Here is a 25,438-nt window from a genome sequence, read left to right as displayed (position 1 = left end):
TAAATCTGTACCCGGACAGGGAACTGTATTCCAGTGGTGCAATACATTCATACATCTAAAATATTTTAGCTTCTGTGCCCCCGACATGTGGAATATTTTGCAAAGCACTTTAAAACTCAATACTTTTAATTAATTAGGTTAATTGATTGACTTATCTGTTTCTATATTGTTTTTGTATTATTACCTCTCAACGTCATTGTAAATGAGAGCCTGCTCTCAATGATCTTTCGAGATTAAATAAAGATTGAAGGCATTTACAAGTTACAGAGCTAAAACGACGTGCTGTCAATCTGGACATGGCTTGGCTTGACAAAACATCTCAATTGTGTGGGGCTTCTAAGTGTGAACATGTGTACCAGTTGAACTGTTTTCCTAATTCAGTTAACCTATGGGAGTTTAATCAAGTTGAGGGTATCTAGCCTTGCACCTCACAATAACCGGCACCTGTGAGTAGGACGGAAAGCCAGCACGTGCACATCCAGCTGCAAGCCATCGGGGGTCTGTTGAATTGCATGGAACCACTGATGCACTGGGGAGGGCAGAGGGCCCAGGGGGTAACGTGTGCTGCTATAATGTACTGTGCCTTGTTGTGTTGGGCTTAATCCAGTTCACCTCTGCTTATTGGCATATCGCAGGCCTCTCCCATCTCTCACGAGGGCTAGAGAGTCCCCAGTCTGCTACGGCGGCAGATCCCATCTCGCTAATGCTGTTGCACAACTCGCAATCACTTTAATACAGTTTCAGTGCTGCTGGTCTGCCGAGGCGCCCCTCTCATGCGCAGTTATGTAATGTCACATTCACTCAGGCCTCTCCACTGGAAGGATATCCACAACAGAATCAGACACGGTTGCTGCTGATAAAAGTGTGTCTTGACACACACTATGTTAGAGTATGTTTTTATTTAGTTTAAGCCCGCTTAAAATAGGACAACTATTCATAAAGAGTACATATAGATCCAGGGCACTTAAACCTTTGTTCTAATGCATAATATGGGCAGCTTTCCAGGCAAGCTCTTTCTACATGTACATTGCACGAAGCTGTGGCTTCTATTATGGTCTCACATGTTGCAATCCTTCTGATTCAAAAACATATCAATACAACGGAGACGTAACATATAGTCATCCGTTAATTCTTTAATTCTACCTTCCTATGAGAATAATAGACTGGAAGCGCCAACAGTTTCTCCTCTTTGGCATGTAGGACTGATAGGCCAACACAGAAACCAATCACTTTGGTAAGTCACACCTAACCAACAGTGTTTGTCTGGCACGCTTGCTTGCCCCATTCCTCTCAAGCAGCTGTATGAATAGTGAACTGCAGGGATAAGGGAGCCATGGCCTGCTATTACAGTATAAGACCTCAACTGATAAACATACAACTACTGGCCTTAAACTGAACCACATTGTTGGCTGAAGGGGTGTGTTTCTCTTGAAACAAGGAATGTTACTGCGGCAGACGATGGCAAATCCATTATAGTTCATACACAATAATCCTCATTAACTTCAAAAACCTGACACAGAGGTTATGCATTCTAAAGGTGTGCTATTAAATCATAGATCCCATGCTATGCCAGGAAGATAGACATTCATAATGACAAGAGTGATTGTACTTACTGCTGCAGTATGTGGCATAGGGTTAAATCCACAGAGGTTGCAGACGGTGTTCTTGCATTCAGTACAGGTGGTGTAGTTGGGAGGATCCTTGGAGCCCATGTTGAGTTCCACCTTACAGAGTGGACAGGTGGACTGGCCTGCTTTGGGAGCAGCTTTGGAAGCTGCTGCTGCTGGATTTGGAGGCTCTGATGGAGCTTTGTCCACTTTAGCCGCCACTGATGGAGAATCCTTGGCCTGGTGGGGTTGCTCTGGTTTCTTCTCCTCTGCTTTCTGAGCAGCAGTGCCCTTTGCTGCAGGGGGCATTTTAGGAGAGGCTGGTGGTGTGCCTTTAGGAGACACATGGGCTGTTGTGGACATCCTACGAGGAGATGGTGGTGTCGTTTTAGGCTCATCCTGAACAGCTGAGGTGATTAAGGTGGATGCAGAGCTGAAGATGGAGGAACCGAAGCCAAACATCTTTCCTGACACTGACTCCGCAGGCTTTGCGGCATCAGGCTGAGTTTTAGGACCACCGAAGCCAAAGAAGCCTCCTGACTCCTGTTTGGGAGGCTGAGCTGGTGGCAGTACAGACTTGGCAGGAGAGCTCCCGGCTTTTGGGGGTTGTTGCTGGGGTTTCCCAGGTTCCTGCTTGGGAAGAGCTGGCTTGGGTTCTGGTTTTGGGGTTTGAGCAGACTGCTTTTGACTTGGCTTGTCCAGAGCTTTTCCTGTGTCTTCCTTCACTACTGCTGGCCTGTCCTCCTTTTGTGCTGCAGCTGGCATTGGTGCCCCAGTGATAGGCATCTCCTTTTTGACTGGTGCTGCTGGAATTACCTCTTTTTTGATTGCTGTTGAATCTATGGGCTGCTCCTTTTGGGGTTGGACAGGTGTTGGTGTCTCTTTCTGTTCTGAAACAGTGGGTGTGGTAACTTTGCTAGGAGAGGGCTGAGGCTTTATGACAGGAGGTCCAGATGGTCCAGATGGTCCTAATGCTCTCTGCATCTGGCAATTCAGGCACAGCCACTCCTTCACCTGAAAGCAAATTTAAATCCACCATGTTAAAACAACAGCAACCAGCCTCCAATAATCTGTCTTGTGTATTATCTATAATTGAAAAATAAGAAAGAGAAGCTACATGGTTAACTCAGCGCTGAATTTCCATTACAAATGTCAAGATGCATTTCAGTGTAAAGATTATGAAGCATATTCACTTGAAAAATACCAACGACTTAATTTGTTATGCCCATTCATTAATCTGATAATAAAATGTTGCAGACAATAAAACCCTGATATGTCTACATGTAGCTATGCCCATTTAAAATGGTTCTTAGCCATTCAGGGTTACACCTTTATTATTTCTGAAGGGATAGCCAATACTTTTGGAGAAAATGAGTTCAGCAAGCCATGTGTTTAAAGAGGAACTTCTGATGTTTTAGCCACTAAGCTTATCTGACTGGTTAGATACAATCTGATTATCAAATAGTACAGAAATACCTTGTATTTTGGTAGAAGTGAAAATGACCTCTATTCATCCATAAACAATATGTTCAAAAGCAGAAATAGTTTCTCAATGAATTAATACTCTCCTCCCCTCCCTTCCCTACTCTACAAAAACATTAACAAGGTAATACAATGGCCATGGTATAGGGAAGCCTTAACTTACTTCTGCTACATTTGTCATAGGGTTAAATCCACAAAGGTTGCAGACAGTGTTCTTGCATTCTGTGCAGGTGTTGTAGTTGGGAGGATCCTTGGAGCCCATGTTGAGATCCACCTTACAGAGTGGACAGGTGGACTGGCCTGCTTTGGAGGCTGCTGCTGCTGCTGCTGGCTTTGGAGGCTCTGGTGGAGCTTTGTCCACTGTTGCCTGTACTGGTTGAGGAGCCTTGGCCTGGTGGGGTTGCTCTGGTTTCTTCTCCTCTGCTTTCTGAGCAGCAGTGCCCTTTGCTGCAGGGGGCATTTTAGGAGAGGCTGGTGGTGTGCCTTTAGGAGAGACATGCGCTGTCATGGACATCCTACGAGGAGACGGCGGTGTCGTTTTAGACTCCGATGCGATTAAAGTGGACGCAGAGCTGAAGATGGAGGAACCGAAGCCAAACATCTTTCCTGTCACTGACTCCGCAGGCTTTGCGGAATCAGGCTGAGCTTTAGGACCACCAAAGCCAAAGAAGCCTCCTGACTCCTGTTTGGGAGGCTGAGCTGGTGGCAGTGCAGACTTGGCCGGAGAGGTCGCAGCTTTTGGAAGTTGTTGATGTGGTTTCCCAGGTTCTGCCTTTAGTGCCCCTCCAGAGGGCTGTGTGGCGTGGTCTGGTTGCAAAGGAGGAGAAACAACACCCTGCTTGATAGTGGATTGAACCGTTTTGTCAGGCAATGGGGCAGTTGCTGGGGAAACATGCTTCTTTGGTGTAGCAGGTGTAGTGGTTTCTTTCTCTTTGACTGGAGCAGAGGTCACAGGTTCCTTCTTCAGCGAGGCAGGTGGAGGGACCTCTTTCTGGAGTGGAGTTGGTGCCGGGGCCTCTTGCTTCTGGGATTTAGCAGCAGTGGCATCATCCTTCTGGACATTTGATACTTTGCCTGGGGATAACGGAGGTTTCATCATGGGTGGGCCTGGAGGTTCAGATGCTCCAAGTGCTCTCTGCATCTGGCAGTTGAGACATAGCCACTCGTTCACCTAAACACAGACAAATGTGGGAGATTAACATGTCCTTTGTTAATACTTGTGAGTAACTCCATGTACTTTGTTAATACTAGATTTATTTAATTATGTGACAATCTGAAAACAGTGTTCAGTTTTGTTCAAATATATATTTCATTATATTCAATGTCAAAAGGCAAATTATTGGGGAAATAACACGTTTCACAATGCTGTGACAATGTTTTAAATTATTTTGTCTACTGTATCTAACTAATACTCCTACCTTATGGATGCACATGGATATAGTGGTTAAACCATGATATTAACCAAATGTGATGATTACAATTGATGCATTCTAACTGTTCCTTCTACAGAAAGTGGGGTTCTGGCTAGTTTGATTACTGTACCTCATCCACATTTGGCATAGGGTTAAATCCACATTGGTTGCAGACAGTGTTCTTGCATTCAGTACAGGTGGTGTAGTTGGGAGGATCCTTGGAGCCCATGTTGAGTTCCACCTTGCAGAGCGGACAGTTGGACTGGCCTGCTTTGGGAGCAGCTTTTGAGTCTGCTGCTGCTGGCTTTGGAGGCTCCGATGGAGCTGTGTCCACTTTAGACTGTCCTGATGGAGAGGCCTCTGTAACCTTGGGTGGTTCTAGTTTCTTCTCCTGATCTGGTTGCTGGGTAGCTGGTAACTTGGTCTCCTTTGGATGATGTAACTTTGGAGAAACTGGTGCACTTTTTGTAGAGACATCTACCGTTGTGGACATCCTGCGATACGCCAGGGCTGGTGCAGACATCTTGCGGGAACCTGGTGGTCCAGTATGGGACTCCTCCTGAGCAGCTGATGTTATCAAAGTGGATGCAGAACTGAAGATGGAGGAACCAAAACCAAACATCTTCCCAGTCACCGACTCAGTAGTTTTTGCAGAAGCACGTTGAGATTTAGGGCTGCCAAAGCCAAAGAACCCTCCTGATCCCTGATCTGTTGGCTGAGGTGCTGGAGGAGAGGATTTGGAAGGAGAGGTCCCACTTTTTGGAGGCTGTTGTGAAGGTTTGCCAAGCTCCTGGTTTGGAATAGGTGTGGCTTCTTGTGTTACAGCTTGTTTGGGCTGTCCTTGTGGGGGGATTGTAGTGGGCTCCTGTTGGCTAGTCTTTTGCATTGCAGGCTGTTTTGCAGACTGAACATCATCAACAGTAGCAGCTGTGACTGGTTGGTCTACTGACTTCTGGAGGATTTCAGCTTTCCTATCTTCTTTTGAAGCTTCCTTTTCTGATATTTCTTGTTTCCCATGTGAGCTTGGTGGAGTGGGAACCCTTTCATTTTGGGCAGGAGATGAAGTAGTCGTGACAACAGGTGAAGCCTGAGCAGAAATCTCTTTATTGAGGGTTGCAACTGAAGTTGGAACCTCCTTAGTGAGCGGAGCAGCAGGACTTGTAGCTTCCTTGGGCAGGGGTGAAGCAGGAATTGGAGTTGGCATGACAAGAGGTGTTGCTGGAGTAGTATCTATTTTAGTTTCAGATGGAGGGGTGGGTTCTTTTTTCTTTTGTGGAGAGCCTGATGCTTGAGTGTCCTGTTCAGCTTCATCTGGTATTCGCACAGTTTCTGGTGTGGAAATAGCTTGCTCTTGACTGGCAACTATCTCTTTTTGTGCGGCAATGGGGACAGTAACTTTGTTAGGTGAGGCCTGGAGTTTCATCATGGGAGTTCCTGGAGGTTGAGATGCCCCTACAGCTCTTTGCATCTGACATGTGAGACACAACCACTCCTTCACCTGAAAGAAAAACATAGAATTTCTAATAAGTGTGCCTGTACAGTAGCAAAGGTGTAGATATTAAAGTGCAACATAGACTGGCGAGCAAAACATGGCATATTAATTTCCATGCGTTCTCTCACCACAATATATTGTCGACATTTTGAGTATAGTCATACATTTTTGAGAAAACATATTGAAATTTACAGGTTGATTTGTTGCTTCCAAACAAAATTTACTCAAAATAATCACAGGGTGGTGATATTATAATGTTAAATTCTATATTGTGAGGCCACTGACATTTTATTGAGAGGCCCCAAGTCTAATTTCTGTAAAATGTCCTATTCACATAGTTATTATCACATTTTATTTTAAGAGGAAAACATTGAAAGGTGAAATAACATGAATGGCAATGTCCACAAAGAGCTGAAGTGGGTTTTGTTGAATGCAGACATAAGCAGGAAAACATGATCTTATGCGTTAAAACATTATTTTTACATAATCTCTGGGCACATAGTGAAAATTTAAGAAAATCTACCTGGAAACAGAAAATGTAAGGAGTATTTCAGCATTCAGTTTCAATTTCATATAGTATGATGCAAGTGTGTATCACTTACCTCTGACACATTTGGTGTAGAATAAAATCCACACTGGTTGCATACAGTGTTCTTGCATTCAGTGCAGGTGTTGTAGTTGGGAGGATCATTAGAGCCCATGGTGAGTTCCACCTTGCAGAGCGGACAGGTGGACTGGCCTGCTTTGGGAGCAGCTTTGGAGGCTGCTGCTACTGCTTTTGGAGGCTCCGGTAGAGCTTTGTCCACTTTACCCTGTACTGATGCAGAGGCCTCTGTAATCTTGGGTGGCTCTGGTTTCTTCTCCTGGTCTGGTTTCTGGGTAGCCGGTGGTTTGGTTTCGCTTGGATGATGTAGCTTTGGAGAAACTGGTGCACTTTTTGTAGAGACGTCTACTGTTGTGGACATCCTGCGAGACGCCTGGGCTGGTGCAGACATCTTGCGAGAACCTGCTGGTACAGTATGGGACTCCTCCTGAACAGCTGATGTTATCAAAGTGGATGCAGAACTGAAGATGGAGGAACCAAAGCCAAACATTTTCCCTGTCACTGACTCTGCAGGCTTTGCAGCAACCTCAGGCTGGGCTGGCTGTGCTGCTGGAGCAGACGGTTTCTTCTGAGGAGAGCCTGGTACTGATGTGTTCTTTTGAGGTTCAGCTGATTTCAGGCCCTCCTTTTCAGGTCCAGCTGGTTTGGGGATGTCTTTTTGTTTGGCGTCAGCAGGCGTGTGGATTTTGTTAGGTGATGCATGCGGTTTCATCATAGGAGGCCCTGGAGGTTCAGAAGCCCCAAGAGCCTTCTGCATCTGGCAGGTAAGACATAGCCACTCATTCACCTGAAATGGAAAAAAAAGAAAAGTCCAAACAATCCATGATATACAAGATTATGCAACCTGTCAAAGTTCATCCAAACTGTTTTCATGGTTATTGTTTTTTCATGTTTGTTTGCTCTTATTTCAAATGACTAGATATAAAACGGTAGTAACAGTGAGTGTGTGACAATTGCAATACATTTTGTGTAGAAATCACAGAGTGAGATGCCGGAGACATGCATATTATGAAAAACACAAATAATCACAGAGAGACGCAGAAGACATACTTAATCTAATTCATATAGAGGCGAAAAGAGAAGACATATTAGACACTCGATATGGGTCAACCGCTACAATCTGTCAGAAAGGTTCATATTGAAACATAACACAAAAAGTGAATTATAATCAGCAAACATGTTTGCTCCATATAGTCTTACCTCTGTTGCATTTGGCATAGGGTTGAATCCACATTGGTTGCAGACAGTGTTCTTGCATTCAGTGCAGGTGTTGTAGTTGGGAGGATCCTTGGAGCCCATGTTGAGTTCCACCTTGCATAGTGGACAGGTGGACTGGCCTGCTGTGGGAGCAGCCTTGGAAGTTGCTGCTGTTGTCTTTGAAGGCTCTGGTGGAACTTTGTCCGCTTTGGCCTGTACTGATGGAAGAACCTTGGCCTGCTGGGGTTGCTCTGGCTTCTTCTCCTCTGCTTTCTGACTCATCTTGGGAGAAGCTGGTGGTGTTATCAAACTTGATGCAGAGCTGAAGATAGATGAACCAAAGCCAAACATCTTCCCTGTCACTGACTCTGCAGGCTTTGCAGCATCAGGCTTTTTATCGGGAGTTTTAGGACCACCAAAGCCAAAGAAGCCTCCTGACTCCGACTGTGTGGCTGGAGTACCATTACTCTGCTTACGTCCAGTTTGACTTGTCTGGTCTGGTGGTTTCTGAGGACCTGATGTCCGCCGGTTCTCCTGTGGTGTTTTCTGACCAGGAGCTGGACTGGCCTGTTTCTGACTCTCTGGTGCTTTTGCAGCATCTACCTTGGCTGGCTGTGTTGCCGGGGTGGACTGTTTCCTCTGAGGGGAGCCTGGTGCAGAAGTCTCCTTATTTTGTAGTTCAACAGGTGTTGGAGTGGCCTTCTTTTGAGGTTCAGTGGGTTTGGAGGTTTCTATCTTTTGGCCGGTACCAGGTGTAGAGACTTTGTTGGGTGAGGCCTGGGCTTTCATCACAGGAGGACCTGTGGATTCTGATGCACCTAGGGCTCTCTGCATCTGGCAGTTAAGACATAACCACTCCTGCACCTGAAACAACAGGTAAATAACACTAATGGTTATGTGGTGGTATTCATCCAATTTCTTTATTATCATCATCATCATCATCATCATCATCATCATCATCATCATATTATTATTATAGTATAATTATTATTATTATTATCGACAGTGCTAATTAAGGTGAATTATTGCACAATAAAACAAGACATTTTATGAGGGAGAAAACATTTAGCTCAAATCCTATCTGAAATTTCACTTCAAATGTGCTTCCTTCAAGTATGATGAAATCCCATAGTAGTTCCATTGCCCCCTTGTCAACGTGCATACAGTATTTAACGATTAACTGTCTTACCTCTGTTTCATTTGGCATTGGGTTAAATCCACATTGGTTGCAGACAGTGTTCTTGCATTCACTGCAGGTGTTATAGTTGGGAGGATCCTTGGAAGCCACGTTGAGTTCCACCTTGCAGAGTGGACAGGTGGACTGGCCTGCTTTGGGAGCAGCTTTGGAGGCTGCTGCTACTGGCTTTGGAGGCTCTGAAGGAGCTCTGTCCATTTTAGCCTGTACTGATGGAGACGCTTCAGATGACTTGAGTTGCTCTTGTTTCTTTTCTTCTACTTTCTTATCAGCAGGTGGTTTGGTCTCCTTTGCTGGAGGAATCTTGGGAGAAGCCAGTGGGGTAGCTTTTGGAGGGATATTGGCTGTAGATATCTTAGAAGAGGCTTGGGCTGGCTCTGACATCTTGCGAGAACCTGGTGGTGTAGTTTTTGGAGAGATCTGTGCTATGGTGGACATCTTGCGAGAACCTGCCGGTGTAGTACTGGACTCATCCTGAACAGCTGACGTTATCAATGTTGAGGCAGAGCTGAAAATAGATGAACCAAAGCCAAACATCTTCCCACTAGCTGACTCTGGTGTTTTTGCAGCATCTGTCTGAGTTTTATGACCACCAAAGCCAAAGAAGCCTCCTGACTCCTGTTGTGTGGCTGCAGTTGTTGCTCCAGCTTGGCCTTTCTGGTCTGGTGGTTTATGAGGACTTGAGGCCGTCCTGTTCTCATGTGGTTTTTTCTGACCAGCAGCTGGACTGACCTGTTTCGGACTCTCTGGTATTTTAACAGCCTCAGCCTTGGCTGACTGTGTAGATTGCTTCCTCTGAGGGGAAGGTAGTGCTGAAGTCTCCTGTTTGGGGGGTTCAGCCAGTGTTATAGATTCCTTCTTTGGAGGTTCAACAGGTTTCATGGTGTCCTTTTTGCCAGCACCAGGAGTAGACACTTTGTTGGGTGACGCCTGGGGTTTTATCATAGGGGGTCCTGTGGGTTCAGCTGCTCCCAACACTCTCTGCATCTGACAGTTGAGACATAACCACTCCTTCTTCTGAAAAGAGAATGATTTAACAAGATGAGAATACTTTCTGAAATCAATTTATTGTTTTTTTAAATAGGTAGTATTCATCCTGTATAACAGAGCAATGGTAATTTGCTATTGATTTTCTACAATTTCAGTAGGCGTTTAAAATCGTATTAAAATAATAATATATATATTTTTTTAAACAGCACGTTTACTAAATTAGATAAATTCATGGAAAGTAAACGATTATTTAAGAACAATGAGGATGAACTCTTCATTTTCCTACCTCTGACTCATTTGGCATAGGGTTAAATCCACACAGGTTGCAGACAGTGTTCTTGCAGTCAGTGCAGGTGTTGTAGTTGGGAGGATCCTTGGAGCCCATGTTCAGTTCCACCTTACAGAGTGGACAGGTGGACTGGCCTGCTGTGGGAGCAGCTTTGGAGGCTCCTGCTGCTTTTGGAGGTTCTGATGGAGGTTTGACCACTTTAGCCTGCACTGATGGAGACTTGGCCTGCTGGGATTGCTCTAGTTTCTTATCCTCTGCTTTCTGAGTAGCAGGCGGTTTGGTCTCCTTTGCAGAAGGCATCTTGGGAGAAACTGGTGGTGTTGTTTTAGACTCTGTGATTAAAGTGGATGCAGAGCTGAAGATAGATGAACCAAAGCCAAACATCTTCCCTGTCACTGACTCTACAGGCTTTGCAGCATCAGGCTGAGTTTTAGGACCACCAAAGCCAAAGAAGCCTCCTGACTCCGGCTGTGTGGCTGGAGTGACATTACTCTGCTTACGTCCAGTTTGACTTGTCTGGTCTGGTGGTTTCTGAGGACCTGATGTCCGCCGGTTCTCCTGGGGTGTTTTCTGACCAGGAGCTGGACTGGCCTGTTTCTGACTCTCTGGTGCTTTTGCAGCATCTACCTTGGCTGGCTGTGTTGCCGGGGTGGACTGTTTCCTCTGAGGGGAGCCTGGTGCAGAAGTCTCCTTCTTTTGTAGTTCAACAGGTGTTGGAGTGGCCTTCTTTTGAGGTTCAGTGGGTTTGGAGGTTTCTATCTTTTGGCCGGTACCAGGTGTAGAGACTTTGTTGGGTGAGGCCTGGGCTTTCATCACGGGAGGACCTGTGGGTTCTGATGCACCTAGGGCTCTCTGCATCTGGCAGTTAAGACATAACCACTCCTGCACCTGAAATGACATCATCATTATTATTAGTGCCATTCTCACTTATAATTTCACAACATTAAATAGACACTTTTTGACAAGGAGTAACTAAATAAAATAATTCATGTGAGGGTAGACAAGGTATTTTCGTAGTAATTTGTTCTTAGTACTATATCCAATTTCCTTACAATGTATTATCAAAATAATAAACAAAAAACAATGTATTTATCAACATACATTTGTGTTTTAGTTAAAATTGTTACATATTTGGATATTTATATATTCCATTTTAAGAATAAAACAACATTTGCAATCAAAGGAAGTGAGAAATGTAAAGATACTTATGAACTGTACTCTTGTTATCTTACCCCTCTGTCATTTGGCATAGGGTTGAATCCGCATTGGTTGCACACTTTGTTCTTGCATTCGGTGCAGGTGTTGTAGTTGGGTGGATCCTTGGAGCCCATGTTGAGTTCGACCTTGCAGAGTGGACAGGTGGACTGGCCTGCTTTGGGAGCAGCCTTGGAAACTGCTGTTGCCTTTGGAGGCTCTGATGGAGCTTGGTCCACTTTGGCCTGTGCTGACGGAGGAGCCTTGGCCTGCTGCAGTTGCTCTGGTGCCTTCTCTGCTTTCTGTGTAGCAGGTGGTTTGGCCTCCTTTGAAGGCATCTTGGGAGACACTGGTGGTGTTGTTTTAGAGCTGAAGATAGATGAACCAAAGCCAAACATCTTCCCTGTCACTGACTCTACAGGCTTTGCAGCATCAGGCTGAGTTTTAGGACCACCAAAGCCAAAGAAGCCTCCTGACTCCGGCTGTGTGGCTGGAGTGACATTACTCTGCTTACGTCCAGTTTGACTTGTCTGGTCTGGTGGTTTCTGAGGACCTGATGTCTGCCGGTTCTCCTGTGGTGTTTTCTGACCAGGAGCTGGACTGGCCTGTTTCTGACTCTCTGGTGCTTTTACAGCCTCTACCTTGGCTGGCTGTGTTGCCGGTGTGGACTGTTTCCTCTGAGGGGAGCCTGGCACTGCAGTCTCCTTTTGAGGCATAGCACGAGTTGGTGTGTCTTTTTTGGTGGATGCATTGGACACTTTGTTAGGTGAGGGCTGTGAGGGTTCCATTCCTCCAGCAGCCCGCTTCACCTGGCAGTCCAGACACAGCCACTCCTTTGCCTTCAAGAACAAAATGAAACATAAACAATATCAATAAATAGAGTTGTTCAACAATGACAATACTCTATGGTAAGTTCAAATAGTGTTATTTGATTTCAATACTGTAAATACTGTATAAGGACAACATATAACCAATATTCTGCAAGTCTAAAAAAGAATACACTGCGATCAGTGCATGCTTAATTGTATTTCCTAGATAATGTGTTTCCTCATATTATAATTCACATTTAGCGAACTGAAACTGTTTAACACTCTAAATGTTACAAGATCAGTGTCCCCACATCAACGGGAAACAGTGGGAAAGTTGTGATAGAATCTTAATTGTGGTTCTATAATAAAACATTTAAAAAAGAGAATTCAATGTGTAGTGTCAGGTGCATCAATGATCAGATTGTGGGCAGGAGAGGTGCGGTAGCCTCCTATGACATCATGTCAAGAGAGGTATGGTAGCCTCCTATGACCTCATGTCAAGAGAGGTATGGTAGCCTCCTATGACCTCATGTCAAGAGAGGTATGGTTGCTTCCTATGATCTCATGTCAAGAGAGGTGTGGTAGCTTCCTATGACCTCATGTAAAGACAGGTGTGGTAGCTTCCTATGATCTCATGTCAAGAGAGGTGTGGTAGCTTCCTATGACCTCATATCAACAGAGGTGTGATAGCTTCCTATGACCTCATGTCAAGAGAGGTATGGTAGCTTCCTATGACCTCATGTCAAGAGAGGTGTGGTAGCTTCCTATGACCTCACGTCAAGAGAGGTGTGGTAGCTACAACGTAAGGAGGACAGTGTCAGAGGCCAAACGGCGCTACAGGGATAAAATTGAACTCCAGTTTGAACAAGCTGACTCTAGAGCTATGTGGCAGGGGCTCAAAACGATGACAGACTACAAAGGCGCCTCCCTCAAACTGAACAGTGACATCTCCTTAGCAAATGACCTCAATACCTTCTATGCGAGGTTTGATGCTGGTAATAACAACACCAGCTCACAAGCCACGGCAATGGGGGGGGGGGGGGGGGTCGGCTGCTGATGGAGGCGCAGTGTTCAGGGTAACAGAGCATGAGGTGAGGCGGACCTTTAAAAAAGTGAATATCAGGAAGGCAGCAGGTCCGGACGGCATCCCCGGCCGCGTCCTAAAAGTCTGTGCCGACCAACTGGCCCCAGTATTCACTGACATATTTAACCTGTCCTTAGAACAGGCTGTCATCCCCACCTGCCTGAAGAAGTCCACTATTATCCCTGTACCCAAAAAATCCAAGCCTGCTTGCCTCAACGACTACCGCCCTGTAGCTCTCACCTCCATAGCCATGAAGTGCTTTGAGAAGCTAGTTAAGGGCTACATCTGCTCCTCCCTCCCCATCAACATGGACCCCCTGCAATTTGCATACCGCCCCAACAGGTCCACGGAGGACGCCATAGCCCATGTGCTGCACACAGCAGCATCACACCTGGACAAGAGGCAGGGGAACTATGTGAGAATGCTATTCATCGACTACAGCTCGGCATTCAATACCATAGTCCCCTCCATACTCATAGCCAAGCTCAGGGACCTGGGCTTGGGCTATGACCTCTGCCAGTGGGTCTTGGACTTCCTGACTGGCAGACCCCAGGTGGTGAGAGCAGGCAACTGCACCTCCTCATCCATCACCCTCAACATAGGGGCCCCCCAGGGCTGTGTTCTGAGTCCCCTCCTCTACTCCCTGTACACACACGACTGTGTGGCTCAGCGGAGTAGCAATACAATCATCAAATTTGCTGACGACACAGTGGTGGTGGGCCTGATCTCTGCCAATGACGAGAGGGCCTACCTGGAAGAGGTCAAGGTCCTGGCGGGATGGTGCCAGGAAAACAGCCTCTCCCTGAACGTCAGCAAAACAAAGGAGATGATTGTGGACTTCAGGAGGTCGGGGGTCAAGGACTACAGCCCCCTCAGCATCGACGGGGCACCGGTTGAGAGAGTCAACAGCTTTAAGTACCTCGGAGCCTACATATCCGAGGACTTGACATGGACCACACACATTGACAGTGTTGTGAAGAAGGCACGACAATGCCTCTACTTCCTCAGGCGCCTAAGGAAGTTCCAAGTCAGTCAGAAGATCCTTAAGAACTTCTACTCATGTACAATAGAGAGCATCTTGACCGGCAACATCACCTCCTGGTTTGGGAATAGCACTGCACAAGACCGAAGCAGACTACAAAGAGTGACACGTTCAGCCGAACGCACAATTGGAGGGGGGCTCCCCACCCTCCAGAACATTTACAACAAGCGTTGCAAGGGCAAGGCTAAGAGAATCATTAAAGACTCCAGTCACCCGAACAACTGCCTCTTTGAACTGCTGCGGTCAGGCAAGCGATACCGGAGTCTCAAGGCGAGCACAGAAAGACTCAGAAGAAGCTTCTATCCCCAGGCCATCAGGCTGCTAAACGAACAATGAATGAACACTACACAACAACAACCACCAAACGCACATAGCACACACATCCACACGCACACACTCACTTTAAACAAACACACTGTAGCACCCACTCCACACACTTTATAGCACACACCCACTTTAAACAAACACACTGTAGCACCCACTCCCCACACTTTATATTTATTGATGAAGGATTGCACTACAACTCGTACACCTTACTGTAAATTGTACCTAAAATTGTACCTCATCCCATTTCTGCTTTGCACTAGATAGTACTGTACATTAGTACACTGCATAGTATTGTATATTATATGGTAACTCAGAACATTGTACATATGTCTATACCGAACACTGTGACCTCATTTTTCTTCTTCTAAATTACATGCTATATTATGTTATTTGATACTATCTTGTCTAGCACAGTCTCTGGAGCGTAACAGTAAGAAGCATTTTGTATGAAAGTATTCTGTACTTCTGTATGACAACTATTAAAGAACTTGAACTTCCTATGACCTCATGTCAAGAGAGGTGTGGTAGCTTCCTATGATCTCATGTCAAGAGAGGTGTGGTAGCTTCCTATGACCTCATATCAACATAGGTGTGATAGCTTCCTATGACCTCATGTCAAGAGAGGTATGGCAGCTTCCTATGACCTCATGTCAAGAGACCACACAGTTGGGTCCTTGTGCACCTGGTACCATACGGCTAATGAGCACTGTACACTTTGCTGCCTTTCTTCAATTAAGGCTTATAGAACACTTATGAATCCCTCGTATTTCACAGTTGCATATACAAACTAAAACATGATCTGCCGCACACTACCTGTTGCATGTGTTAAAATGGCATCAAATCCACAACCTAGTTGGTAGTAAAAACCTATATATCAGCTCTCCAAAGTCTAAATAGTGTAATTTATTTATGGTGTGATATTATTCATTCACTTTTTTCTTAGTTGGTCTCGTGGAGACAGAGTGCTGAAAGAATATATGAGCTATTATTATTCTGTGTACTGCCTACCAGAATGATACCAGTACACTCTGTAAATGACAAGGGAAACCATTGGTCTACTCTGCATAACGCAATTTACCTATTTCAAACCCTGCCCTCTTTTCTTGATCCTCCAATCACAACTGTTGCTTCCCTCGGACAGGCGGGATTTGAGATAGGTCAGCTCAAATTCACGGCAATATCAAGCTACTCTCTATACACAAGACAGAATATTTTCTTATCCACTTCTTGAAATCCAAATCAATACATCGGTTAGTGGATTTACAATGTCCATGACCATCATTCCACACTAACAGAAACCCCTGCGGAATGCGACACAAAGCTCTCCCGTCTCAGTCTCAGTCTCTGCCCACGACTGGTTTCAGGCCACCCGTCTCAGCGGAGCACAACAGAATCCCATGGGATCAAGTAGCCTTGGACTGTCCTTTCCGAGCTGTAGCCTACTAACACTGTGCATTGAATTACAGAGTCAAATGTCACATCCTTTTGTGCGGGAGATAACCTAGATGCAATGTCCATTTAGAGCACCGCCTAATGTGGTGTTCCCTAAAATGCAATCCCCTGAGGGAGGTGTGACGATCCCTGAAAGAGGTGTGTGCAGGTCCTGCAGATAAATATCACCACACACACATTATTGCTCTCAGTCAATGCTAGACCAGCGTAGATACGGTTGTGACTTGTGAGCTAAGCTCTCAGTCAATGCTAGACCAGTGTAGATACGGCTGTGAGCCGAGATCTCAGTCAATGCTAGACCAGCGTAGATACGGTTGTGAGCTGAGCTAAATTATAAAGTAAAATGCATCAAAGCCAGAACAGAGAATAACATACACATATACAGTAGGTGTATAGTCTAGGGGATTTAGAACTGAATCATTTTTTTAATTCTAGAAATCTCCACTAAATGTATACATTCACCAGATGACTGTATTTTCTGCATTCACCAGATCACTGTATTTTCCGAATACAGTGAAGAAAAACAAGCTGGCCATCAACTCAGTCAGCGGAAAAGCAATTCTGCCTCAGTCAGGTATTTATGTTAGTAAGTGCTACCAATACTTAATATTATACTTATATTATTACTTATAATAATAAAAAGAAAATACGAATTAAATATGCACTAATAACTTAACATACTCATATCATACTGAATACTATGGTAAATGAATAAGTATCTATGAGAAATTGAGGCGATATCTCAATATCCCATTGACCAAAACAGCTTACTGCATGACCTGTTGACTCTGAAAGCAGACACTACTTGCTTCTCAAATTAAATAGTAATTTGTGTCCGGTTGCAAAATCGAATTGCTTTAATTGACTGTTAATATACCTGCCATTAGGCTAAGGATTTGGGAGAAGGTCTATATGTACTGCAATAGTCTAATTGTGTCAAATGAGATATCAGAAATGAGTGCAGAGGTTGCTTAGATAACATGGCACTTCCTGTGTAATAGTGTAGGTGTCACTGTTGCAATGCAGCGATAGACATAACAATGAAAATACAGAAATATGAAATGTGTTAACTAATTAAACCATGCAATTTCAAACCTCAGTTGTGATGAAGTAATTGCTCAACATAATGGCTTACCCCTGTAACGTTTGGCATTGGATTAAATCCACACAGGTTGCAGACGGTGTTCTTGCAGTCAGTGCAGGTGTTGTAGTTGGGAGGATCCTTGGAGCCCATATTGAGATCCACCTTACAGAGTGGACAGGTGGACTGGCCTGCTTTGGGAGCAGCTTTGGAGGCTGCTGCTACTGGCTTTGGAGGCTCTGAAGGAGCTCTGTCCATTTTAGCCTGCACTGATGGAGACTTGGCCTGCTGGGGTTGCTCTAGTTTCTTATCCTCTGCTTTCTGACTAGCAGGCGGTTTGGTCTCCTTTGCAGAAGGCATCTTGGGAGAAACTGGTGGTGTTGTTTTAGACTCTGTGATTAAAGTGGATGCAGAACTGAAGATAGATGAACCAAAGCCAAACATCTTCCCGGTCACTGACTCTGCAGGCTTTGCAGCATCAGGCTGAGTTTTAGGACCACCAAAGCCAAAGAAGCCTCCTGACTCCGGCTGTGTGGCTGGAGTGACATTACTCTGCTTACGTCCAGTTTGACTTGTCTGGTCTGGTGGTTTCTGAGGACCTGATGTCCGCCGGTTCTCCTGCTGTGTTTTCTGACCAGGAGCTAGACTGGCCGGTTTCTGACTCTCCTTGGCTATCTGTGTTGCCGGTGTGGACTGTTTCCTCTGAGGGGAGCCTGGTGTGGGGGTCTCTTTTTTGGGGGGAGCAGCAGGTGTTGCAGTCTGCTTTTGGGCAGTAGAAACTTTGTTGGGTGAGGCCAGGGGTTTCCCCATGGGAGGTCCTGAAGGTTCAGAAGCTTCAATAACTCTCTGCATCTGGCAAGTAAGACAGAGCCACTCCTTTCCCTATATAAAAAGATAAAGAAAGAAAGAATACAATTTGGGAGTATTATATTTGTAGCCATGTATTAGTACAAAAAGTAACAGAAATAATAAGTTTGTGTTTCATTTTCACTATAACCAATACTATTACAGTTTAGACCATTCAAATTAAGAAACAGATAATGAGATCAAGATTTTCACAAGGGAGACCAGAGCTATATGATCAAAATAATATCTTTAATGTAATATCTATATTGTAGTTCAAGTTAATTTACCATTAAAGGGGAACTATCTTATAAATGGCCTTTTTCAGTGTTTAGCATTGTTTCCTAGCTATGTGGACTTATATTAATATGATCTATGTCTCTAATTCTCATATTGGCGCATTCTTCCAATTCTCCTCTCACAATATTCACCCTCACTGAACTGAGTCATCTGAAAATGTGATGATTTGTGATGTCAGAAAGACACCGCTGCATGTTAATGTGCCAGATGCCGTGCAGGCCACACAGTGGTTTAGGAGCCCAGGCTCAAAACGGCTCGAGATCTTCAGGTAGAAAAATGCTGTTTTTGAGGACTTGATTAGAAATACAAAACAATGAATTAAAAAAAATATATAATTGCAGAGGTGTTCCATAAACTCAAAGGAATTGTGTAAAAGTGCCCAAATAGTGAAAGAAATGGTAAAATAGTTCCCCTTTAACATCAACTTTTAGTAAAAATGATTTAACACATGAATAGATTTTTTATAAACACAGCGTAGTACTAGCCTGATCTATACTATAGTATGGACTATTATGGAGTAAATTAATATTTATTCTCTTCCATTTAAAACAGCAGTAATATCTCATTCAGAATGAACTGTCACTAAATGCTCTTTAAGCAGACTGCTAATTGGTCATCAAGAGTCAATACGCTGAATCAAATATAAAATTACAGTCTATGAAATGGCTAAAGCATTTTCAATTACCCTTCACACAAAACAAATAAAAGCCATAGTTCATGATCAAATAACATTAAATTAAGGAATTGATATGGAAAACTATTCTGATGAACTCATGACACAGTACACAAGGTCACAAACATCTACTTACTCCTGAGTCTGGAGGGCTGAAACCACACAAGCTGCATACTTCTGTCTTACACTGTGTGCAGGTGTTATGGTTAGGTGGCTCCTTGGTATGCATATTGAGTTCAGTAGTGTTACACACAGGACAAAGGGATTTAGCTCCAGCTTTTGGCCGAAGCCCGCCTTTGTTAACTCCTTGTGATGTGGGCCGTGCCTGGGCCTGGCCAGCTGGGTCTTGCTGCTGAGGTGCAGTCCTAGGGGAACCCTGTGGTTGTTGTCCAACTTTAGGTGACCCTTGCTGAGGGCCAGTTTTCATATGCCCCTGTTGTTGTGGGGTAGTTTTAGGGGAACCTTGTTGTTGTGGGCCAGTCTTAGGGGGTGTTTGTTGATGTGGTCCTTTTGGACTTTCCTGTTGTGCTCCACCCTTCGATGCAGTCTGTTGTTGAGCTCCAACCTTAGATGCAGTCTGTTGTTGAGCTCCAACCTTAGGTGCACTTTGCTGTTGCGGTCCACCCTTTGGTGGAGTTTGTTGTGGTCCACCTTTAGTTTGTCCTTCAGACTGTGGCCCGGCTTTGGGAGGAGCTTGCTGGCCACCAGACTTGACTGGGGGTCTTGTCTGTCCATTCCCCTGTAGCTGGGGCTCTCCTTGTTTAGGAGAGCCTTGGCCCGGCTTCGTTGGGGGTGTCGAGCCTGGTTTCTGTGGCCCCTGAAGCTGCTGTGGGCCTTTTGCAGGACCTGCTCCTGGCTGCTGCACTCCAGGTGGCTTAGCACCCTGCTGTGAAACACCTTTCTGCTTCTGACCTCCTTCCCCATCTTCTCCAAACGGGCTGAACTTGTTGACAGCAGAGGACACAGCACTGAGGGGATTGACCCCACTCAGGAAATTAGAGGAGAACATGGTGGGATCTTCCTCGTCTTCTTCCTCCTCCCCCTCCTCGTCGTCGTCGTCCTCCTCCTCCTCCTCCTCCTCCTCTTCCTCCTCCTCCTCCTCCTCACTGGAGCTGGAATCTACAGAGCTAACAGAGTCAGAGCTGGAGCTGTCTCCTCTCTGTCCTGGCTCTCCTGTAGAGACCTGAGGGGGGGTTGGGATCGGGGTTGGGGTTGGGGTAGGGGTAGGGGTAGCGGTTGGGGCTGAGGAGAGGGCATCTACAGCCCCACTGATGCTACTGCTGCTGCTACTACTACTGCTGCTCCCTGGGTCGTCTGGTTCAGCATCTACTTCAGACTTCCTGCAGGCAGACACACAGAGAGAGGGGGGGGGGGGTCAGAGTGAGATTGTATGAGATGACAGGGAACAAGAAAAAGTGAAGGGAAGGGGAGAGAGAGAGGGGGGAGAGAGAGAGGGGAGAGAGAGAGGGAGAGAGAGAGAGAGAGAGAGAGAGAGAGAGAGAGAGAGAGAGAGAGAGAGAGAGAGAGAGAGAGAGAGAGAGAGAGAGAGAGAGAGGAGAGAGAGAGAGGGGGGGGGGGGGGGAATCTGGATATCGTCTGACTCAATGCTGCCCCTGGGAATGGTAAACAAAATAAAAAGATGTGGCTGCAGCGTCATATTGGAAGATAATGAGAAAGAACATAATGTCACTAATGTCTCTAAGGTGAATTTCCTGCTCCCCCTGCAATCAAATCAAGCCTGCTCTCAATATCCTGTAAATGGAAATATTAAGCAAACACATGTTATTATAGCCCTTCATTTTACTTGGTTAGAGTGTTACATAATAAAGTGGGAAACTGAACATGTTCCCCTTTGAATGCCATGGCAATAATTGCATGTAGGCTACCTGACTTGAATTGAATGTGGGAGGCTTGCATGACTTGAATTAGCCTACTTAGAAATGAGGACATTGGATGTATTAGTGAATATGAATGTACGGTCTGTTTATTTAAAAAATAAAATCTCATGCCTGACTGCATCACGGTCGTCTCGGGCTAAAAGCGATCATCTTTCGCACATTATTCATCGCCTCTATTCAGAGAACGCCATTCATGGTTCGGTTTGATTTAGACTCCACTCAGACTGTTGCTTTCAGCACCACGGACAGGGGCAGATGCGCTCTATTGATCAAGGCTTTATACTTCCTCAAGCCAACGAGAGATCCCTTTCAGGCAGTAATACAATACAGGCATAGGGGCCAGACATTGCTCTCTGAATAGACGAGGCTACTACTGTACATAGCCGACCGTAACTATCAATAGTATATTATAGCCTCGTGTTCAGATAACTCCAGTTTTCCATAATCGAGATAGGCGATTAATGATCTATCTCGTATTGTTAAATAAAACGGACCCTTAACGACCTGGTGCCTTTCGTTGACGTTGTCACCCAAATGTAACGAGAGAGATTTGATAAAAAACGTGTTAACAGCAGCAGCAGCAGCAGGAGTAAACATAGAGTATAGTAGCGCTCAGTGGAGAATCCGCAGGCACATCCGGGCAGGGGCCACCGTCACGCCATGCATGAGAAGTGAATGCTCATATGGATCTTCTCTACTCGAAATCAACATGGAATATATGGCTGGATACGTTGTAACGCCATACTAATATTACGCCTACCCAAATCAGAATGGTAAATACACGGTGCCGGGTGCCTTGTGATTCCTCGACAGAAACAGCGCATACATTGAGCTTCTTAAGCCACACACACCAGAGTCCGCAGAGGGGACGAGGTGATGATGACAGCTCAGCTTTAAACACCCTGATGATGATCGCCAAGCTCAAACTGGGATGTAGAAATCACGTATTCGTGCCCTTGATTGTAGCTCTGATTTATTTGATTTTGTCAGCCTGTGAATTGCCCGCATACAGCACTCGAAATGATGACTCGAAACACAACAAAATCATTAAGGGCATCAAGCAATTCCCTGTCATCGGTGGCAACCCCCCTCCCATCTGTAATCCGTTCCGTACGTGTCCCCCCCCTCATCTCCTCCCACCGTACAACCGAGCATCCTTCACCCTCCGCGGTCACAATGTCAAACAGTACGCTACCTAAAGGTAGAGTATTCCAGTAAACCGACACAAATGATACCTGTTCACGGGTTGTCATGGTAGAACTATCTCCCCATCTTCGTTCAAGCCTTCGCGGACATGTCCCTGTCCGTCTCTGTGTGCTTGCCGCGGGATGGAGGGCAGACACAGGGCAGCGGGACCGACCAACATCCACTCCGCCTCCCGCACCAGTGCGCAAGCGCCGCCTCTGACAGGTGATCACAATATATCACGCACGAAAATTGAAATTAAAGGGACAAGACGATTTATTTCCACAGAGTCACGTGTTATTAGCTGCAAAGGGCCTGAGATTTATCCTCGTGCGGAATATGTTGCCATTTCCCCCAGCAAGTGTTGGTGCAGTTTAAATGTCATTGTCGTGAATATCATTAATAATAATGTAAAGGAGATTGTGGATTTATTTCTGAGTCTTTCGTCGGCTCAGCTCGGCTCCACTATTTTATTGTATCCCAAGACTCAGCTTTAAAATACATGATGCTGATAGTAAAAATATGTTGATGTCATGAGGATGTATTACAAATGCCCCTTGCAAGAGCCTTTCTTCTCCCACCTTCCTCTTCTATCCTTCTATTTATTTACGTTTTCCATTCACACACACATGCACACACACACACGCACGCACACGCACGCACGCACACACACACACACACACACACACACACACACACACACACACACACACACACACACACACACACACACACACACACACATATGATATGTGTTTTTGCATGTGACTGCAGGTCCTTCAAAGTGATCTGGTCATTTGTCCATCTATGGCTGTGTGAGGAATGAGGATGCTTGCATGCTCCATCATCCAACAGCACAGAGAGCAATCTCTTCTCAGCATCACTCCACCAAACTCCCTGAGCATTCTCCCAGCCATCCTTCAGAAGTATAGGTCCATCTATGTAACTGAAAATTGCACCTGCTTTACTTGAGCTGCATTCAGTATCTTTCTTGTGTGATTGATGCATGTATTCCTGGTCTGTGTATGTACTATATATATTTTTGTTTTTTTTGCCGTTGCTATACCCTGTCTGTGTTTTTATTCATTTCAATTTGAAAGTGTAACTGGCAAACTGTCTTGGCCAGGTCTCCATCACAAAAGAGATTTCAATCTTATGTAACTTCCTGGTTAAATAAAATAAATAATAATACATAAATGAATAAATCCTTCAGTGGCTCTCTCTGACTGAGCGATCATCCATAACATTAATCATCCTTCAGTAGCTCTCTCTGGCTGAGCGATCGTCCATAACATTAATCATCCTTCAGTAGCTCTCTCTGACTGAGCAATCATATAACATTAATCATCCTTCTAGCTCTCTCTAACTGAGCGATCATCCATAACATTAATCATCCTTCAGTAGTTCTCTCTGGCTGAGCGATCATCCATAACATCCTTCAGTAGCTCTCTAACTGAGCGATCATCCATAACATTAATCATCCTTCAGTAGTTCTCTCTGACTGAGCGATCATCCATAACATTAATCATCCTTCAGTAGCTCTCTCTGGCTGAGCGATCATCCATAACATTAATCATCCTTCAGTAGCTCTCTCTGGCTGAGCGATCATCCATAACATTAGCCATCCATCAAAGCCTCTCTCTAACTGAGCAATCATCCATAACATAGCCATCCTTCAGTAGTTCTCTCTAACTGAGCGATCATCCATAACTTTAGCCATCCTTCAGTAGTTCTCTCTGACTGAGCGATCATCCATAACAATAATCATCCTTCAGTAGTTCTCTCTGACTGAGCGATCATCCATAACATTAATCATCCTTCAGTAGCTCTCTCTGGGTGAGCGATCATCCATAACATTAATCATCCTTCAGTAGCTCTCTCTGGCTAAGCGATCATCCATAACATTAGCCATCCATCAAAGGCTCTGTCTAACTGAGCGATCATCCATAACATTAGACATCCTTCAGTAGTTCTGTCTAACTGAGCGTTCATCCATAACTTTAGCCATCCTTCAGTAGTTATCTCTGACTGAGCGATCATCCATAACATTAATTGGACATTTACTGGGGCCAGTTCCGAATTGCGGCCTCCCATAGGTGCTCTTTTAGAGCAGTTTTGAAGGTGGGTAGGGATTCACATAATTTTACGGCTGTGGGTAGGGCATTCCACATTGTTGTGGCATAATTTGCGAAACGTGTTTAGTCCCTTGTTTGAGCCGAATCTGGGTTTAACATGATTTGTGGAACTCCCTCTGGTGTTGTGGTCGTGGTATACACTGACCTTTGGGAAGTATTTAGACATGTACATGGGTACTAGTGGTGTATCTTGTAGACCAGGCCCATTGCAAGTTGCTGTGCTCTGCTGTCTACTCTAAGCCATATAAGTTGTCAAAATGGGCAGGGGTGAGGTGGGTTTTAGGAGTAAGGTCAAGCAGTAGTCTGATCAGTTTGTTTTGTGATGTTTATAGTCTTGTTTTTAGTGCCTTTGAGGTGCTTTGGTACCATGAGGTGCAAGCATAGTCGTAGTACCCTTGAATGAGTGCTCCTGTTAGAATCTTCAGGGTATGGTATAGTATTCTTGTTTACCAGAGAGGAGATCCGGTACAAGCATCTTGTTCGTTGGTTGACTTTTTTAATTACATTGGTTGCCATTTTGTCACAGGAAAGATTTGCCTCTAGGATGGAACCCAGGTATGTAATTTCATCTTTCCTTGTGACAATATTGTCACCCACTGTACCAGAGAAACTGTTGGCCTTTCTGAGTTTGTTATTTGATCCAAAGAGGACTCTGTTTTACCCAGGTGTAATGATAGTTTGTTATCAGCGAGCCAGGTGCAGATTCTGCCGAGTTCAGAGCTGAGGGCTTTTTCAATCTGTAACTTGTTCTTGTCAGAGACCAGCAGGGCTGAGTCGTCCGCGAACAGGAACAAGTTGCAGTCAAAAGCTGATGACATGTCATTTGCATAAATTAGGAACAGTAACAGTCCTAGTATGCTTCCTTGTGGAGTCCACGACCACAACACCAGAGGGAGTTCCACTAGTCACGGTTCAACCCAGATTCGGCTCAAACAAGGGACTAAACACGTTTAGCAACTATGCCACAATAATGTGGAACGCCCTACCCACAGCCATAAAGGAATGTGAATCCCTACCCTCCTTCAAAACCGCTCTCAAAGAGCATCTATGGCTGCAATTAAAAAACTGGCCCCGGTAAATGTCAAAATCCCCACTCCCCCACCACACCCAACCACAGCCCCCTCTAATGTACATTTTCTTCTCCATC

The 25,438-nt window shown here is 45.1% G+C and overlaps 1 protein-coding gene across 1 annotated transcript in view; it reads right to left on the bottom strand.

Annotated features, from left to right (window-relative positions):
• Positions 1-19,997, bottom strand: part of pclob (piccolo presynaptic cytomatrix protein b) — a gene marked incomplete at both ends in the record, with an annotated part of 168,151 nt that extends 148,154 nt beyond the window's left edge. The window contains 10 exons of the mRNA XM_084335184.1: positions 1,614-2,621; positions 3,253-4,260; positions 4,632-4,928; positions 6,596-7,384; positions 7,798-8,658; positions 8,984-10,006; positions 10,266-11,156; positions 11,501-12,301; positions 17,312-18,139; positions 19,536-19,997. Coding sequence (XP_084191310.1) covers positions 1,614-2,621; positions 3,253-4,260; positions 4,632-4,928; positions 6,596-7,384; positions 7,798-8,658; positions 8,984-10,006; positions 10,266-11,156; positions 11,501-12,301; positions 17,312-18,139; positions 19,536-19,997 — 7,968 coding nt within the window. The remainder of the gene's footprint in view (positions 1-1,613; positions 2,622-3,252; positions 4,261-4,631; positions 4,929-6,595; positions 7,385-7,797; positions 8,659-8,983; positions 10,007-10,265; positions 11,157-11,500; positions 12,302-17,311; positions 18,140-19,535) is intronic.
• Positions 19,998-25,438: the final 5,441 nt, after the last annotated feature.

This window comes from Notolepis coatsorum, assembly GCF_963971535.1.
Source record: "Notolepis coatsorum genome assembly, chromosome: 18".
Taxonomy (NCBI): Eukaryota; Metazoa; Chordata; class Actinopteri; order Aulopiformes; family Paralepididae; genus Notolepis; species Notolepis coatsorum.
Note: the sequence above shows the minus strand (reverse complement) of the source record. Positions and strands in the feature narration are given on the sequence as shown.